Below are 18,253 nucleotides of genomic sequence, written 5' to 3' on the forward strand. Positions count from 1 at the left end.
ATTCAACAAAGGATACAAATTAATTTACAGTCAAACAAAATACTTCATCAGATCCCAACCCTTCTCACTTCTTGCAGAGTAGGGATACTCAGAAGAACTGTCTTCAGTGATTGGATGGAGTAAGTAAAAAGTTGACTGGAAAAGGTGTTCCCATAGAAACCCTAGTGGCCCATCCATTCAGGGCTTTAAAATAATTAGACTGTTTATGATAATGCTTCTGTCATAAAATGCTTTGTAACGTTTGCCAAATTTAAATTCTAAGCGAGTCATGAGTTCCAGATTTTGGACTCTGCAAATTAGCCCATTTGAGGTACCTTGGTTCAAAATGTTTTGCTCTAAAGCAGAGGTCTCCAAAGCGGGATGAGGAATTCTGGGAGTTGAAGCCCACAAGTCTTAGAGTTGCCAAGTTTGGGGACCACTGCTCTAAAGATACATTGTTTTGCCCAATGAAAGATTACAAGAATCAGAGTATTAATAGCATATAGTTTATCAGCATTTTGAATTAGGCTCAGAATCAGAATCTGCCAATGCAGGATCTTTAGTATGAAACCCTGCTGAATCTGTTAGTTCTAGTTAACAGACAACATTGCATTTTGGGCTTACTTAAGTTCAAAGTCATCTTCAAGGGGGTTCCCCATGTAAAGTTCATTACTGTCAGTTTTGCAAAGTAATCCAGACAAGAAACGTTCCCAGATGCACTAATTCTACTTTATTGTAAAGTTATATTAACAAAAGTACATTTCTCCCCTATCACCTTTCTACCCAAGAGACTAGGGAGGGTCCCTTCTGAAACATTTGTCAAGCCCACATTCCTGCTACAGGTTAATCTGCCTCTTATCTGAGGTTCCTGTGGTTCTGGCTCTTTCCTAAGACCATCCCCACATATCATTACAATTACAGTTTTATATATATAGCAGGTGACAAGGGCAGGAATTCCTGTTGCCAGGTCATCTCAGGCCCAAAAGGCCTGCAATTATCACATCAACGAGCTGGCAAAGGACTCTTGGTTACAACTTCCACTTACTGGCTTAAGGTGGGAGTGGGATCCCATCCAGAGACAAAGTTGGAACCAGGATTAAGTCAGACTGATTACTGACGGAGAATAGATGTGTCTTGTATTTAAAGGGATTTGATGTGAATTTGTTTCAACCAATCCAGTTTCTTCCAGTTGAAGGAACTGGGCCAGGGCTTCCACAGTGTCCCCAATCCAGCCCTGTGGTGAAAATATATATATCTGGCTATTATAAGCATAAGAAATTCTAATTGGAGTAACAAGATCAGCTAGAAGTGTCTCATATTGTAACTTTTGCAGGTAATCCAGAAGGTCCCAAGGGTGCTTTTTCAAGGGGCAACTGGACTTTCTGGTTTTTCTTCAGCTTCAGAGCTGAAGAAGGTTTTTGGATGAGAAGCGAAACGTCTTCAAAGAAAAATCAGAAAGTCCAGTTGCCTCTTGAAAAAAGCACTTTTGGGACAACCATGGAGTCAACCATGACCTTGATGACTGAAAATCTCCATAGACATTTAGTAATCCAGAAGGGTACTATGATGGATAGTACTGAAAGCCACAAAGAGATCTAATAATATCTTAAGGGGCTTCTTAAGGCATTTAATTAGACACCTTAAACCATTTAACAGTAAACATTTATTCTAAAATCAGAAAGGAAATTACCATATTAAACACCTCAAAAAGCACTCCAATCAGAGGTGGTATTCAGCAGGTTCTGACCAGTTCTGGAGAACTAATAGCGAAAATTTTGAGTAGTTGGGAGAACCGGCAAATACCACCTCTGACTGGAGATTTTATAGTATCCTTCCCTTGCCACGCCCACCAAGCCACGCCCACAGAACTGGTAGTAAAAAAAATTGAATCCCACCACAGACTCCAATCTTAAGATAACAAATGAGAGTGTCAGTTATAGTGACGGGGAGCCAAATAATTTCCAGTGGAAAGTAGTTTTAGAGGCTGCCATAATTTTACAGAGGCTGGTTTGGTTCTGCAACCCAACAAGACAGACACAGACCAGAGAGTAATTAGGACTGAAGAAAAAACAATTACTACCAACCTGCCTTCAATCGAGGACCTGTATACTGCATGAGTCAAAAAGAGGGCTCTGAAAATATTTACAGACCCCTCACATCCCGGACATAAACTGTTTCAACTCCTACCCTCAAAACGACGCTATAGAGCACTGCACACTAGAACTAGAAGGACAGTTTTTTTCCCCAACACCATCACTCTGCTAAAAAAATAATTCCCTCAACACTGTCCAACTCTTTACAAAGTCTGCATTACTATTACTATTAATCTTCTCATCACTCCTTATCACCCATCCTCTCCCACCTGTGACTGTATGACTGTAACTTTGTCACTTGTATCCTTATGATTTATATCGACTGTTCCCCAGTATGATTTGATTGCTTATTGTACCCTATGACTATCATTAAATGTTGTACCTTATGATTCTTGACTCTTGATGAATGTATCTTTTCTTTTATGTACACTGAGAGCATTCGCACCAAGACAAATTCCTTGTGTGTCCAATCACACTTGGCCAATAAAGAATTCTATTCTATTCTATAATGCTGTACTTGCCTTCCAGGAACAGAGCAGTGTCAGGGTCCTTCACTGGCATTACAGGACATAAGAAGAAAATATGTTAAACAGAGTTTTTCATGGTGCAATTTCAATCTAAATCTGATATGAGGATTGCATTTAGCTGCAGTTAATTGAAATGGATGCTTAAATTTGGGACATGAAAGTTAATTTGGGGCAGGAATAATGTCTACAGAATCCTCATTCATTCATTCATTCACTCATTCATTCATTCATTCATTCAATTTCTGTAACCACCCAACTAAATAAATGATTCTGGGTAGTTTAAAAAATACATTACAATTAAAACAATAAAAACAATTTTAAAACAATAAAAACATTCAAAATAAATATGCTTTGTTTGCTGCCTATCTCATGTTTCTAGATTCTAGGATGACTGTCCTTTGAATAGAAAGCATTGATTGCTAGCTTTTCAGTCTTGTAAAATTTACAGTTCCCTTCTCAACAACCAGAAATGCCATTGATCCAAAATGAAATGTCAAGCAATATTGTAATTACAAATATGACCAGTGGAGGGCAACTGACAAATAGTATTTATTCTTTAATATAGAAAAAATGGTAAAATTGACTGTTATAAACTACTACCTGATTTAGTGTAAAGATCCCTGCATTCATCAAAAAGTTCATCTCATTTTTATTTTGAGTTGGATTATTATATATTGATTTAGGAAATGAAACAGAACAAAACACAATTTTTCAGAAATAACATACCATAGTTTTTAAAGCTATACAATGGTAACAGGACATATGATAAGTACATTTTATTTTGGATTACCAATAGTCCAATTAATGAAAGGTAATGCATGTAGCTATTATTCTAAATAGTCCAGGAAGGAGAATTTGTAGCATATGAAGATACCCAAAATTTGGTACTAGTCAAAAGGTATGCATAATGGTATAATTTAAGATTCATAAACTGAAATCCTCATCTGTAAGTGACAATTGCATCTTTTTAAAAGATATTTTTGGAACATAGAAATCTATGAAACAGTATACTGAGTTATTAGGATCATGACTGGGAAAGAAAGCTATATTCTTGCTCCTATAGCATTGCACTAAAATTGCACTAAAATTGTGATACTTTAATACTTGCTGATTGGTCTGCATTTTTATAAAATGTTATAAATACAATAACAAGTTGTCATAGTAGTAAGGCCTTAAATTTGGATAATATTTGCTCTATACACAGGGCAACCCAAGAAAACCTATTGAGGCCACCAATGAAGGGACCACAAAATTACCTTGCAAACAGTTTAACCATTTTATAATAAGTCACTTTTACGACCAGATCAGTCACATTTGCCACTGTCTGGTCTCGGGGGTAGCAAATTATACAGCGAAGGCAAAGTGGGATAAATGACTGCATGTGCTTGATGATTTTATCACTGAAATACAATGACCAAAATAGTTAGATCAGATATCATGTTATATTTGTATGACGACAATTTCCCCTCATAAAATCTTTTAGGTCACATTACAATTTGTTACAGATGCTATTGCAAGCTGATGATTGGGAGCTTGGCCAATTACACATAGTGATTTCGTTGACTCTGCCATGTGGTCCTTTGAAGCTTATGCAAACTATTAATAATAGGATATGTTTATTATTTATGCTTTCCATGGCCATAGCCAAAGTTACATTGTTCCATTGACATTTGAACAATGACAGTTAGAATTTCAAGTAAGTTAGTATTCTATTAGAACTATCTATTGAAAGTCACTTAGTTTCAGTTAAGAAACTGAGTCAACTCAGTTCCAGCACATCTCTCTTAAGGTCTGTTGTTTTGCTTTGTGGTCTAAGTCAGGTTTACCCAATAAGAAGAGCACTAATCATCCTCGTATTGTGACTAAATTGGAAACTATTCATGACAAATATTTCAAATAGTAGTTTTTACTAAATTCATTTTTTTGTGAGTGTAAAGCAGTAGTGGGATTCAAATTTTTTTTTTTTTTACTACCAGTTCTGTGGGTGTGGCTTGGTGGGCGTGGCAGGGGAAGAATACTGTAAAATCTCCAGTCAGAGGTGGTATTTGCCGGTTCTCTGAACGACTCAAAATTTCCGCTACCGGTTCCCCAGAACTGGTCAGAACCTGCTAAATACCACCTCTGGTGCAAAGTATTGTCTCTTCAAATATTGTCAAATATTGTTTGTTTTTGCTGATGCCTCTCTCCCACTTATTGTGAACCTCCTTTCCAAACCCCAAACTGCAGGAACTCCTTTTCAATTGAGTGGGGATAGCATTGAGTAGGAGAATCAGGAACCTTCCGTTGTAAAAGTAGATTGTTTTCCATTACTGCACAAGTACATTCAGATAAGAGGTTCCTTTTTTTAAAGCACTGCCTGTAGTAAGCTCCATTAGAAATGTCTCTGAATGTTGGACATCATGGGAGGATTCAGTTTATCTTAAAGAAAGTGAGTCTTTGAGTAAAATGATTGAAACCAGCCAGTACAGCTCTCAAATGTCAGAGAGTCCAACAAAAATTCAAACTGGTCGTTCTCAAATTTTAATTCAATCTGTACTGAATCTTCTTTTTAATTTCAGAACTATAGTAAGAAGATCCCACAAAAAAATTAGCCTATCTCAGTGTCAAAGTCTGGTTCAACCTATCAGAAATAGATATTAATGTGCCCTGTGCATTAGTCTTCTACAATTTAATTGTATCTTTAAACTTAGCTTGATTTTGATTACTTGCTTGGTGCAGAATATATACTATACTTTTATCTTATTTATCTTATTTTTATAAACAAAAAATACAGCCTTTGCTGCAAAACACAGCCATTAAAGAGTTTAATCTTAATATACATGCAATTTATATATATATATATTTAAAATTTGTAGCAGCAAGCTTATTTATGTTGAATATAATACTTCATATGGTATGTAAAAAGATTCAGTTAATTAGATGTACTTCAGATGATTTGTTCAACAATGACACACACTTTTCTTGTGAACAGAATGTCACTGATTCCTTCCCTTTTTGCAAATGTTGGTATCCTCCAACTGCTGTCTGTTATCATTTTAGTTCTCTTTCCCTAAATGTTCATATTAATTGAATAGGGTGGCTGTTGGATCAAGTCATCTTCATTCACAGGATACCAAGATATGGAGGTTGTCCATCTGGCTGGGGGAAGGAATGACCCAGACAGCAATGTCATATGAACATGGCTATTGTGCCTTACTTTCTGGTTTTCTCCTACTCTTCTTAAATTGGAATACAGTGGTGGATTAATTCTTTAGCTTGCTTGCACATGGTTGTACACTGATTGCAGTTTGTTTACAAGTGAGAAACAGACCCCAAGGCACTCTTGAAAATAAGTGTACTTTTCTAATATCTGAATCGGTTCTATTTTTAATTCTTGAAGGATGAATTGCTAGCTACATGACATGCACACATAGTTTAAGTATCATAACTCATACCATGCATGAAATTCATAGGTTTTCCTTCACTCCTTGACACCAATAGTATTAATGGTAGCAGAAAACAATGGGTGGAATGTTTTGAGACAGGTGATGCTCAAAATCTGTAACAGAAATATAAGTAACTGGAGGATTTCTCTGTACCAATACATTTAGAATGGAGAAGAATTTACCAGAAATAATATGTATGCATTGTGACATTATTTTACACTATACTTGGTAGTTAAAGTCAGTAGTTTAAATCTGCTGTTACTGTTTCAGTTTGGAAACTAAAACTGATTTTTTTTCCTTCCGTAGGAATAACAACAAGTATTTTCTGTCAGTATAGAAAATAACTTCAGTGGAATAAATTGGGGCCTAATTAAAAGGACAGTCTTTAGTCATTCTCTGACTAAAGAATGAGGGATAAAACTGGCATTTCCTGGTTCTGAATACAAATATTTCACTCAAGTCCTTAGAGTAAATGCTACAAATCTCTGGAGGCTATTTTTCCAATTATTCTGTTTTTATTTTTAGAGAAGCAGGAGTCAGAGCAAGCTGCAGGAGGTAACTTAAATGATGGGCTAGGACATAATGATATACTTTACTGTTCAGTGACCACAAAAGCCTTTCCGTTTTCATTGTGTTTACTATAGGCTCAGCATGTTCCTCAGCCTCGTCTCTGGTGCTGAAGTTATCTTCAGCAATGTTTGGCCGACTATCGACTCGAATGCTACCACTTCTGGCTGTTAATATTATCAAGAAAAAAGACATGGAAGTACGTGAATATAAATGTATTTATATTCTTAAGAAATCTTTAAGCACATATTGAGTTAGAGAAATTAATATGTTTCCTATTATAAAAAGCAGATAACTAAATACAGCTATAGAGTCCAGACTTGGAGGGGGTCATGTGGCTCATCTCATCCAATTTCTTGTTTTATGCAAGAACTCAAATTTAATCTTTGATGATATTTATTTATTTAATTTTTTAATTTAATTTCATTTTAGAAAATTAATATTACCCCTACTTGCACCTGGTGACTCAAGGCAGTTTACCCGGATATAAAAGGCAGCTTACAAAGATGAAGCACCATATAAAAGAAATAAAAAGAATAAAAAGAAAAACAGTAAAACAATAAAATAATAAACCTCCCCTACCTGGGCAACAACACTCATTCATACAAACCATTTCATGGGCTCCATCCTGGTATGGGTTTCCCAGGCCCGCTGGCAGAACCATGTCTTCAACACCTTCCAAAAGAATGTTAGAATGGGGACCTATCTAATCTCTGAGGGAATGATGTTCCAGAGAGAGGGAGCCACCACAGAGAAGGCCCACCAGATGTATCTCCCTAGGGGATGGGACCAGCAATAGTCCTTACCTTGGTATTTGCCTTTTCTTGAGCACAACCAGTGAAGTGGAGCTCACCATCTCCATGATTCCAAAGCCAGGTTACCTTAAATTGCTTTTGTTTACCTCCTTATTGTAGCATCTACAACAGGGGCTAGTTCTTAACTGACCTTGACTAATCTAAGAAACTTAGAATGGTTGGGTCCAGTGCCTAGATAGAAAATCCCAATGTTCCTGTGAGAAAAAGCAATGATAAACCAGTCTCTGTATTTTACTATAATAATACTGCTGTGCTATTCATACCTAATTAAACTGATAATTATCGTAGATATGTTCCAGTAATTATTTTAATTAGCCATTTGGTGAAAATACCCATTTGTCTCTTATGCTTATATTTTTATATGTACATGTTGTCTCTTACATCCTTCTGCAATCTGGAGCCTTCTAGAGGTTATAGGGATGCAACTCCCAGAATTTACAATTAACACTGTAGAGGTTGACCAAAGGGGCTGAAAATTCTAGGAGTCCAGAAGGCTTTCCAAATATATTTCTTGTTTTCTTAAATTAAAATAAATCATCTTCCTTGTTGTTTCAGTTTGAAGCTCATCCTTACTATAATCTCACAGTAAAAATCCTGAGAGCCAGAAACATTCATGGCCTAGATTTATGTAAGTAATTTATTTATTTAAATTGATTCAGTGGATTATGTTGCTCAAGATATAAATGTTAATTATTCTTCACAGCACACCAATTCATTATCTATCATCAAACTGGTATAACTCTGTCATAATCTAAAGTATGATACTTGAGACTGGTCATTTGTGCCTCAAGTGGGAATTTGGAATTCATTTGTGTGATGATCCATTTATTTACTTTAGCATCACATCAGTATTAAGACATACTGGTTCTATTTCTTCAAACACCATGATCTTTAATAATTTATTCTTCCCATGACCTGCTCCTGTACACACCTCTGATGAGAAGGGTCTCAGCATAGCAAACCCAATTAGTTTTGGAAAACAAGTGTGTGCAGTTTTTAGGAAATGCATTTTTGCAGTTCCAACACAGAAGTATAAAGAATAGTTGTTGTATTCTTGGAGAAAATAATGGCCCGTTGGGCCATTGTTTGTATAAGCACATGGCATCCTTCTAAACAAAAGCTTCTAGATATTAAAACAGGCACTTAATCAATGTTATGGAAAGGAGAAAGGTTGAAGGGAAGTGGTGAGAAGAAGTGGAATAAATACATGTAGAAATTCCTATTTAGAATGGTTAATACCTTCCCTGCCTAGAAATTATTACACAAACTAATTGGCATGAAAATTTCCATGCTTATTTTAACAGCAGAATTACTTATATTAAAAAGGTGGTAGGAAGTTTCTCCATTATGTTAACGGTACTTGTTCAGAAATAAATACTGCAGTATTGGTTATACAGTAGTTTCTGTTCAGATTTAGGATTTTAGTCTTGGTCTCTCTTTATACCTGCTTAGCTGAAAGAGATTACAAAATACTATTAATATATGAAGAAAAATAACTTTTCTAGGCTTTCTCTCTTCTGGAATTTTTTTTAATGATTATAGTGTCTAAATCAGATTGTTATGTGGCCTTGAAACTTCCTACGGCATCGCCATTGATAAAAAGAACTCCAGTTGTCTATAACAGCAGCGATCCTGAATGGAATGAAACTTTCCAATACCGAATCCATAGTGCTGTAAAGGTGAATTTGTTCTTTATCATTCCTATTATTGATTACCCAGAAGATTACCCAGAGGAGCAAAGTCTTGTTTACACTCAGCTATACCATACAGCTGTAGACTGTAGAATGAGCTCTCTTCCCCTTTTCTAACAATGTTAACCGGCAATAACAATAGCAATAGTCTTATATACTGCTTCATAGTTCTTTACAGCCACCTCTAAGCTGTTTACAGAGTCAGAATGTTGCCCCCAACAATCTGGGTCCTCATTTTACCGTCCTCAGAAGGATGAGTCAATCTTGAGCTGGCAAGAATTGAACTGCTGGCTGTCGGCAAAATTAGCCTGCAATATTGCATTCCAACCACTGCATCACCATGGCTCATTAAACATTAGTAAATGAGAAAAGATTTGTTATTTGTTATAATAGGCTCTCATTTGCACTTTGCAGAATATTTTGGAGTTATCATTCTACAACAGAGGCATTTTGCTGAGCAGTCTGAACAGTTATGATACTTCCGTTGCTTTTGACCTAGGTAATATTGCTCCAGGACAGAATCTGATACATACATTTGTGTTAAATTCTGAGGTGAGACTTTCTTTGTAACATGGGGCAGGGCATATGTTGGAGAACAAACTGTGCAAGATGGATTCAATATTAAATACTGTAGCTCTATATAATTCTAGTGTTGCACAATTATTTGTCTAAGAGAAATTAGTATCTAATAATGAGTATAAGATTGTCATTATTCATTGTCATTAGGGTAATATCTGGGTTTTTTTATCATATAAAAACCTTTGTGTGTGGAGGTCAGAGATTCTGAATGTTTCATTCTCATCTATGATAAATGTTTGAGATATTAAATATTTTCTCCGTGGACATCTGTCTACGGAGAAAATATTTCTTCTCAAATATGAGACCTGGAAATATTTGCAGGCTGATATAATGGCTAGAAGCTTAAGATAATAAAATAAAATATAATATATGTGCACACACTGATCTTTGAGGCAGAGATAACTCTTAGAAAAAGGATAAGACTAATTTCAAGCTTTAGCTTTCTAATTGTAATATAGCCACAGAAGTAATACGATTTGACATCAGGTGAAAGGTTGATTGACTTTGCGCATCAAGTAGGTGTCAACCCACAGTGATCACATAGGCAGATTTTCGTTAGTATGATTTGTCCCCAATCTCACCCTTCAGGGGTACTCATTGTTGCTGTAACTGAGTACATCCACTTTTCTGCTGGTCCTGCTTATCTATTTCTTTCCACATTCCCCAGCATTATTGTTGTGAACTAAAGAAATGTAATTAATAAAGATTCATTTGCCTAGCAGGATCGTAATCCTGCACTTCCTATTGGCCCATATAATGGCAAGTTATGATTGGTTCATTCCGAGCAATCTGACTGGCTGTTGGCGGGCTGCACCAAGATTCAAACGCTATAACACTATCCATTGGTTATCCGGATAGCAGCTTACTCTATAAAAGAGTGACTGCTAGCCGGGTTTTTTTTGTCTCTGTTATGCTTGTGAATAAAGAGCTGAAGTTCAAGGTTTACAGTCTGGTCTCTGTTCATTAAACCCATGCCTCAAACTTAACACTGGCGACGAGGATGGGATGCGGAGACAAAAGAGCTGACTAAACCCTACAGAGCACCAACCGAAGCACGTGGCTGAGAGCGCATCTACATCGGCAGGATGTCAGGTGGCGCTATACCACCCGCTCCTTTTGACCTGGAAAAGGAAGACTGGGAGTCGTATATGGATCGGTTTCAAATGTTTCTAGAAACCAACAATTTGAAAGACGCAACTCCCGGAAAGAAGCAGGCGGTGTTCTTGACCCATTGTGGACCAGCCATTTTTAGGATGGCGAAGGCGCGCGAAACCGGCTGAGGTAAAATCAATAGATTGGGACAACCTCGAACCTATCCTACGGGCTCACTATGCCCCCGCCGTACCAACGTTGGTCCGGAGACACGAATTTTATCAACGGGATCAGCGGAAGGGTGAAAGTATTGCAGACTTCATCGCTGACCTTAGAAACCTGGGAGGCCTCTGTGGTTTTTCAGACCTAGAAGAAGCTATGCGAGACCGCATAGTTCTGGGATTAGATGACCACACAGTACAGAGCAAGATCATGGCAAAGGGGACATCGATCTTGCAGATGCCATTGCTGACACTACTGCAGCAGAGGCAACCAAGAAGTCAGCCGCTCGAATGCGCCGCACCAACGCACCGCTCCGTCAATTCGCCCGTGAAGCCTCGCCTCAACTAGAAAGACACTCAGCAACAGTGCACCATGAGGACCTCGAGTCCCAATCCGAGAGTGATGAAGAGGTTAACAGACTTCGGGCTGAACGAGATCAACAAACTCTAAAATTTCAGCACCCATGTGCGGGTTGTGGGGAAACCACCCGCGATCCGGTTGCAAATTCCTCGACGCAATCTGCCGTTCCTGTGGGAAGAGAGGCCACATCGCACGGGTCTGCAGAAGTAAGAGGGAATCCAACACAAACAGAAAGGAGAACAACCTCCGCCAAACCACAAGGAACCTCCTGCAAATCGGGATCGTTTGAATAACCAATGGAACAACCATGCCTACAGCAGCAAAACATCTGCTCTTCCAGCACGATGAGAAGAGACACACCAGACTATTATTATCGACCACGCTTCGTCATTAGACAAACAAAAGATCCGAGTGAAAGTGGCCATCGAGAACAAACCTTGCCTGATGGAAGTCGACTCCGGATCGTCCCTCTCGATGGTTTCCTGGAAGACCCTTAAACAGCTGATCCCTGCCATCCGTCGTCAAGACCTCAGGACACAGAAAATCATCCTCAGAGATTACCAAGGGAACACGATCCCAGTCGTCGGAGTGAGTCAAGTCCAAGTATCTTTTAAAAATCGTGCCGTGTCACTCCCATTAACTGTCGTCGATGGTGACCGGCCCAGCTTACTAGGCCTACAATGGTTCTCCCCACTCGGGATCGAGGTGGCCAGCATTCACCAGGCCGAGCGGCGATTGGGAAGAGAGCATCGTCCAGGAATTCCACGACGTGTTTTCGGACAACTTAGGCAAGTACAAGGGGACCCCTATATCATTTAGCCTCAATCCAGAAGTAGCCCCTATCCGCCTTAAGCCTCGTCGGGTGCCGTTAAGCTTAAACCCAAGATTGACGAGCAACTTGATAAGTTAATTGCCCAAGGGGTGTTGGAGCCTATTGACCATGCCGTTGGGAAACCCCAATCGTAACCCCCATCAAACCGGATGGGTCGATCAGAATTTGTGGAGACTACCATGCCACTCTGAACCACGCACTCCAACAGAGCGCTTATCCAGTGCCAGTGGTTCAACATCTTCTCCACTCCCTGGGCGGCGGGAAGATCTTCGCAGTTAGACTTAGCGCAAGGGTATCAACAACTACCCGTTGATGCGGAAACCGCAGAGGCACAGACTATCGTTACACACCGAGGTGCCTTTAAATGCAACAGACTCCAGTTCGGAGTGAGTGTAGCCCCGGGATATTTCAGAGTCTAATGGAGAGACTTTTACAGGGAATAAAAGGGGTTGTACCGTGCTTCATGACGTGTTAATTGCTGCCCTTAATAAAGAGGAGCTCGAACGGCGTCTCAAACTAGTTCTGCAGAGATTCAAAGACGCCAGCCTCAAGGTGAAAAAAATAAGTGTCAATTGTGTACTGAGCGGGTGGAGTTTCTTGGGTATCTCCTCGATCAACAAGGGATTCACCCCACCGAGACCAAACTCAAAGCAATTAAAAATGCCCCAAGACCTAAAAGTAAGGCTGATCTCCAGGCCTTCTTGGGACTCATTAATTTTTACAACATCTTCTTGCCTCACAAGGCAACAGTAGCGAACCCTTACATCGACTTCTCGACAAGAAAGCTATTTGGGTTTGGGGTCACAAAGAAGAGCACTCTTTCAGAAAGGTGAAAGACTTATTAACCTCCAACGCTGTGCTAATGCAGTACAACGAGATTTTGCCATTAAATATTACGTCCGACGCGTCACCGTTTGGGGTTGGAGCCACTTTGAGCCACGTGTTACCAAACGGGAATGAGGCTCCTATTGCGTACTTTTCCGCCACGTTATCAAAGGCTGAATGAAACTATAGCCAACTTGACAAAGAGGCTCTTGCTATTGTATCGGCCGTGAAGCGATTTCACGAATATGTTTACGGGCAGCCCTTTACTCTAGTTACAGACCACAAGCCTTTACTTGGCATTTTAGCAGGTGATAAACCAACGCCGCATATATTGTCACCTAGAATGACTCGCTGGTCAGAATTCCTAGCAGCCTACAACTACGTACTGCAGCATCGCCCGGGAAAGCCATTCCCCACGCTGACGCTTTGAGCCGTTCCCCACTTCCGGAAACTGTCAGCGACCAGCTCCGACCATCACTACGCTGCAAATTGAAACCCTCAACTCGCCGCCACTAACGGCAAGAGATATCGCTGCCGGCACAAAACGAGACTCTATCCTCGCAAAAGTTCTCAGTTGGGTCGAACGCGGGTGGCCAGTCGAAGAAACCCCGCCACTTTGCGCCGTTCAAGCACCGGCAAACGGAACTATTCTCCCAGAAGGGCTGCATCCTATGGGGAGATAGAGTCGCCGTGCCAGAGAGACTACAGCGACTGTGTTGCAAACCCTGCACGAAGGACATCCGGCATTGTCCAAATGAAGGCTCTCGCTCAAAGCTACGCGTGGTGGCCAGGAATTGATAAACAAATTGAAGCCTGGGTAACCACGTGTAGAAACTGCCAAGAGGTCAGCAACGCCCACCGAGAGCAACCCCACCGAATGGGAAACTCCTCGAGGCCCATGGTCCCGCATCCACATTGATTTCAAGGACCCACTAAAGGACACACTTTTCTCCTAACCGTGGATGCTTACTCCAACTGGCTCAAAATCCACAAGATGAAAAGCACGACGACTGACTCCGTTATTAAAAAACTAGATAGATTATTTGCAACACATGGTTTCCCGGACATTCTAGTTTCCGACAACGGACCCCAGTTTACTGCCCTCACCTTCGAACAATACTTGGCGGACAGGGCATCCGCCATGCCTTACCAGCTGGCTCACCCTGCGGCAAACGGTAGGGCGGAACGGATGGTCCAATTCCTTAAAAAGACACTACAAAAATGGATCCGGGGACATCGATGCTAGATTGAACAAAATACTCTTACTACAACACATTACCCCCACAGTGTCACCAACAAGACTCCAGCCGAACTTCTAATGGGCGGAAGCTTCGCTCCCACCTCGACCGATTACACCCGTCTTATTCGCCAGAGAAACCTTGTGGATCCAGCGGAATGTATCGCCAATTCAAGGTAGGCGACTTGGTCTCACGCCAAAAACCTTTCCGCGAATCGTTGTGGGTCCCAGCCACCGTAGTCTACCTCACTGGCCCTAGATCTTACCGCCTTAAGACGACAGACGGCAAGATATGGAACGCCACATAGATCAACTTCGATCTCACTTACAACCCAATATCCGTGACCCCGGACTTCCAAACTCAAGGGGAGGGAATACCGAGGGGACGAAGGCCGTATAGACGCAGCGTGTCGAGGACAGACGGCCGCTAAACCAGTACTCGCGCCACCTGAAGAAGGTCCGGGATCGGGGCATCCTCCCGCAGAGGAACACCGTAGTGGAAACATGCCCGCCCGATCAAGGAATGGACTTAAGGGACCCTGATAGTGTCGAAAACAGCACTGCAGAATCAACCCCGTGCGAAGACGAGCCTTGCGCTCCACCGAACCGAACTTTAAACAAAAACCGGTGGAACAGCGAAAATCAAATAGGCAGGTAAAACGACCTGCATACCTGCGTGATTATGTCACCACGGCCGTCAAACGGAACCCAGGGGAGGGTGCTGTGAACTAAAGAAATGTAATTAATAAAGATTCATTTGCCTAGCAGGATCGTAATCCTGCACTTCCTATTGGCCCATATAATGGCAAGTTATGATTGGTTCATTCCGAGCAATCTGACTGGCTGTTGGCGGGCGCGCCAAGATTCAAACGCTATAACACTATCCATTGGTTATCCGGATAGCAGCTTACTCTATAAAAGAGTGACTGCTAGCCGGGTTTTTTTTGTCTCTGTTATGCTTGTGAATAAAGAGCTGAAGTTCAAGGTTTACAGTCTGGTCTCCGTTCATTAAACCCATGCCTCAAACTTAACAATTATGACTTCTCCAGGGAGTTTGGTTTTCATATAATGTGTCCAAACTTCAAAAATTTGAATGTGGTCATTTGTACCTTGAGTAAAAATTCTAAATTGACTTGTAGGATACATTTAAAAGCATCAATATTTTTTCTATGTTGTTACTTGAAAGTCCATAGAATATTATAAGACAATTCTGGACTTTGGAGATAGGGACACCTTGTGATATCTGAATACCTTTTCCAAAGCCTTGGTAGCCTTCCAATCTTCTTGGAATCAATTACTAACTGTCCACTGACATCCTTAACATGTTAGTTTGAGGTTAGAACCTCCTTCTGAATGATAGGTTAAATAAAGGAATGTAGTAATGGTACATTTTTCAAATTCCCAGGATCTATGCTTTTATAGATTACAACATGTTAACCCATTTTATACCTAGATTACTATAATTACACATCATTCTAAATAATTGGACACTTATTTGTGAACCAGACAAATTTAATTTGTAATATAATCAGCTTCAACTTGGTGTTCGTGAGGAGTGTTGGATCATATTATTCACCCATTGCAATATCTGGAAAAGTGCTTGATATTTTAAACAGAAGATGATTTGATTTTTGATTTTGTTTTAAAATAAGCTAAATGATATGAATCAATCACAAGATGCTAATTAAGTAGTGTAGTGTATGACAACACAAGAAATTAAATTTTAAACAGCTACGTTGGTAGAATAAATACATATTTATGTGCTTTAGTTAACACTGATATAGACAGAACTATAGTAAGAATTCATTAAGGAAACAGAGGCATGTGTAAGCATTTGTGTAGCTGTGAATATCTTGGGGCTGACTTGACACTATTTTAATTTATCTTTTGTCTCACCCTTCCAGGAGAAAAGAGCAGAACTGGATGTTGAATTTTCATTGGAAAAATGGTGAAGTGTTTTCCTTCTTCCATCATGATGTAATAATATGCAGACATATTCTTTAATTCATGTTTCATTTAAACTTAAACTATTATTGGAGTATTCAGCATTGCAATTATTTGTCAGCTCTTCTGGGGAGGCCAGATGGAGAAATAGACATCACAGGAATTCCATGAATGGTCTTTTATTTTTGTAAGATTTATTAACAGAACCTTGAAAACCTTTTAAAAACCTTTCTAATGGAATGCCCTTCTGAGGGCAACATGCATGATACACTTGTGATCAGGTGTTGAATCCCCTTTATTCTGGATATTTCTGTATTTTGGACTAATTTTCTTATTAGAACTGAAAGTTTTACAATTTTTATATCTACTGAATGTTATTATTTTCATTGTGCTGCTATTTTTATTTATATAGTCAGAAAAGTAAGCAAACATTTTTATTTCCACAGCAAGCATCCTTCCTCTAAGGTCATCACTAATGGAGTTCTTGTGGTGAGTAAAGGGAATAATAATGGTTATTGAGACTCTTAATAGATAAAAGATTTGCATATATAAGTCATCAGCCTATTTTTAAGCCTAAAAAGAAAAGAATAATTAATACATTTGCATAGTCATTTCTCCCCAATTGGATTTTTGTTTTGTTTTTTTATGTAGGCACAACCTTGTCTGTGTATTAAAGGAACTATCAATAAAAGTAAGATGGCTCCATGGATAATAAGGGGTAGGTCCTTTGTAACCACAGTTCTTTGAAAGAAGGCTATGACATGTCTCCCTGACTCATACACCAAGTGCTAATATGAGTGAAATAAATATGATTATTCAAATATACATTTTTCACACATTCTAATCCCTGAAGGCTGGTGTATGGTACAGATACAGTGATAGTGCACTGGAATTATTGCAGAAAGTTTTAGCTGTAGAAAGTCAACTACTAAGCTGTGTCTTTGCTCCAAGCCCCATAACCAATGGAAAGCAAACCTGCATAACTTAAACTGATCTTCTTTACTTAAGGCTCCTAAATCTGGGTGGCAAAATTTGCTGTCTTACTTTGTTGTTTGTGCCACAGTGATGTTTCCCAGGCTGGCATTCTTGGCTATAATTCCCGGAATCCTAAACTAAATTCCCAAAGAGTCTTTAGCCAGGAACTTTTTTTTTTCTTATGAAGACACTCTACAAATTGTATTTGATGAGCTGCTGCTCTTCCCCCCCACAGTTCTTTGACTTCTGATTTTGTGATTTATTTCGTATTAGACTAGTTAGCTGAAGTCTCTGCTGCCTTATCTTTTTAAAAGGCAAAGTAGTTGCTTACTGTAATGTGCTATCCAGACAGTTTAGAGTTAATTGGGAATTGGGATAGATAGTTAGGAATTGGGAGCTGTCCCCTTAAGGGAATGCATCATAGTAAATGTAGTTAAGGCATCCTGGGAAATGTAGTCCATTTCATTGATTGGTCACTGAATTGACCCTTGGTGGGTTGTGGGGGGATTCCTTCACTCTTGCCTGGACCCCAGCAGTGTGCTGGTACCTCACCTCCTTGCTCCTTCATTATGGGGATGAAAAAAGCACTATCCATTGACACTATGAATTCAGCTATGCAAAGATTTGGACATTGAGATGAATCTTGAAGCAACCGTGAGTTATATATGAGGGTAACTGATGAACCAATAAAGAAACTTTGTATGAAAGCCTTTGTGGAGTTTAATCTGTCTGCTTTTATATTCAGCTAGTAATTAAAGGAAAGAACAGTAACAGAGGACAATTTGCTTAGAATTGCTTCTTGTGATACAGTACAATTCTTCAAGAGAGAGATTTTCTTTAAAAAAAAAAGATGTTTAAAATCGACCCATGTATGGGAAAAATAATAGTCTGGATTTTCTCAATATGCTGCTTTTGCTTAGTATCATTCAATTGTTGTGTTCAGTATATTTCAACAAGGAATTATTTCTTCAGCAGAAAATGTATCTGTTTGCTAGAAAGTTGTCTGGGGACCTTCGTTATAACCAATCAAAGCAACATAACAATAAAGCAATAATGTATTAAACTTGCATTACATTATAAACATAATATC

General features: G+C 39.3%; 1 protein-coding gene across 1 annotated transcript in view; it reads left to right on the forward strand.

Moving 5' to 3' along the window:
- Nucleotides 1–6,718: 6,718 nt before the first annotated feature.
- The window catches only part of LOC113414373 (cytosolic phospholipase A2 zeta-like), a 29,715-nt gene continuing 18,180 nt past the window's right edge, over nt 6,719–18,253 (forward strand). Inside the window, exons 1-7 of the mRNA XM_087961878.1 lie at nt 6,719–6,790; nt 7,962–8,034; nt 8,949–9,085; nt 9,512–9,649; nt 16,149–16,192; nt 16,635–16,677; nt 16,840–16,906. Of these exons, the coding sequence (XP_087818004.1) occupies nt 6,719–6,790; nt 7,962–8,034; nt 8,949–9,085; nt 9,512–9,649; nt 16,149–16,192; nt 16,635–16,677; nt 16,840–16,906 (574 nt within the window). The remainder of the gene's footprint in view (nt 6,791–7,961; nt 8,035–8,948; nt 9,086–9,511; nt 9,650–16,148; nt 16,193–16,634; nt 16,678–16,839; nt 16,907–18,253) is intronic.

This window comes from Notechis scutatus, chromosome 1 (assembly GCF_049901735.1).
Source record: "Notechis scutatus isolate UNSWTSFEM ecotype Mainland chromosome 1, rNotScu1.2, whole genome shotgun sequence".
Lineage (NCBI taxonomy): Eukaryota > Metazoa > Chordata > Lepidosauria > Squamata > Elapidae > Notechis > Notechis scutatus.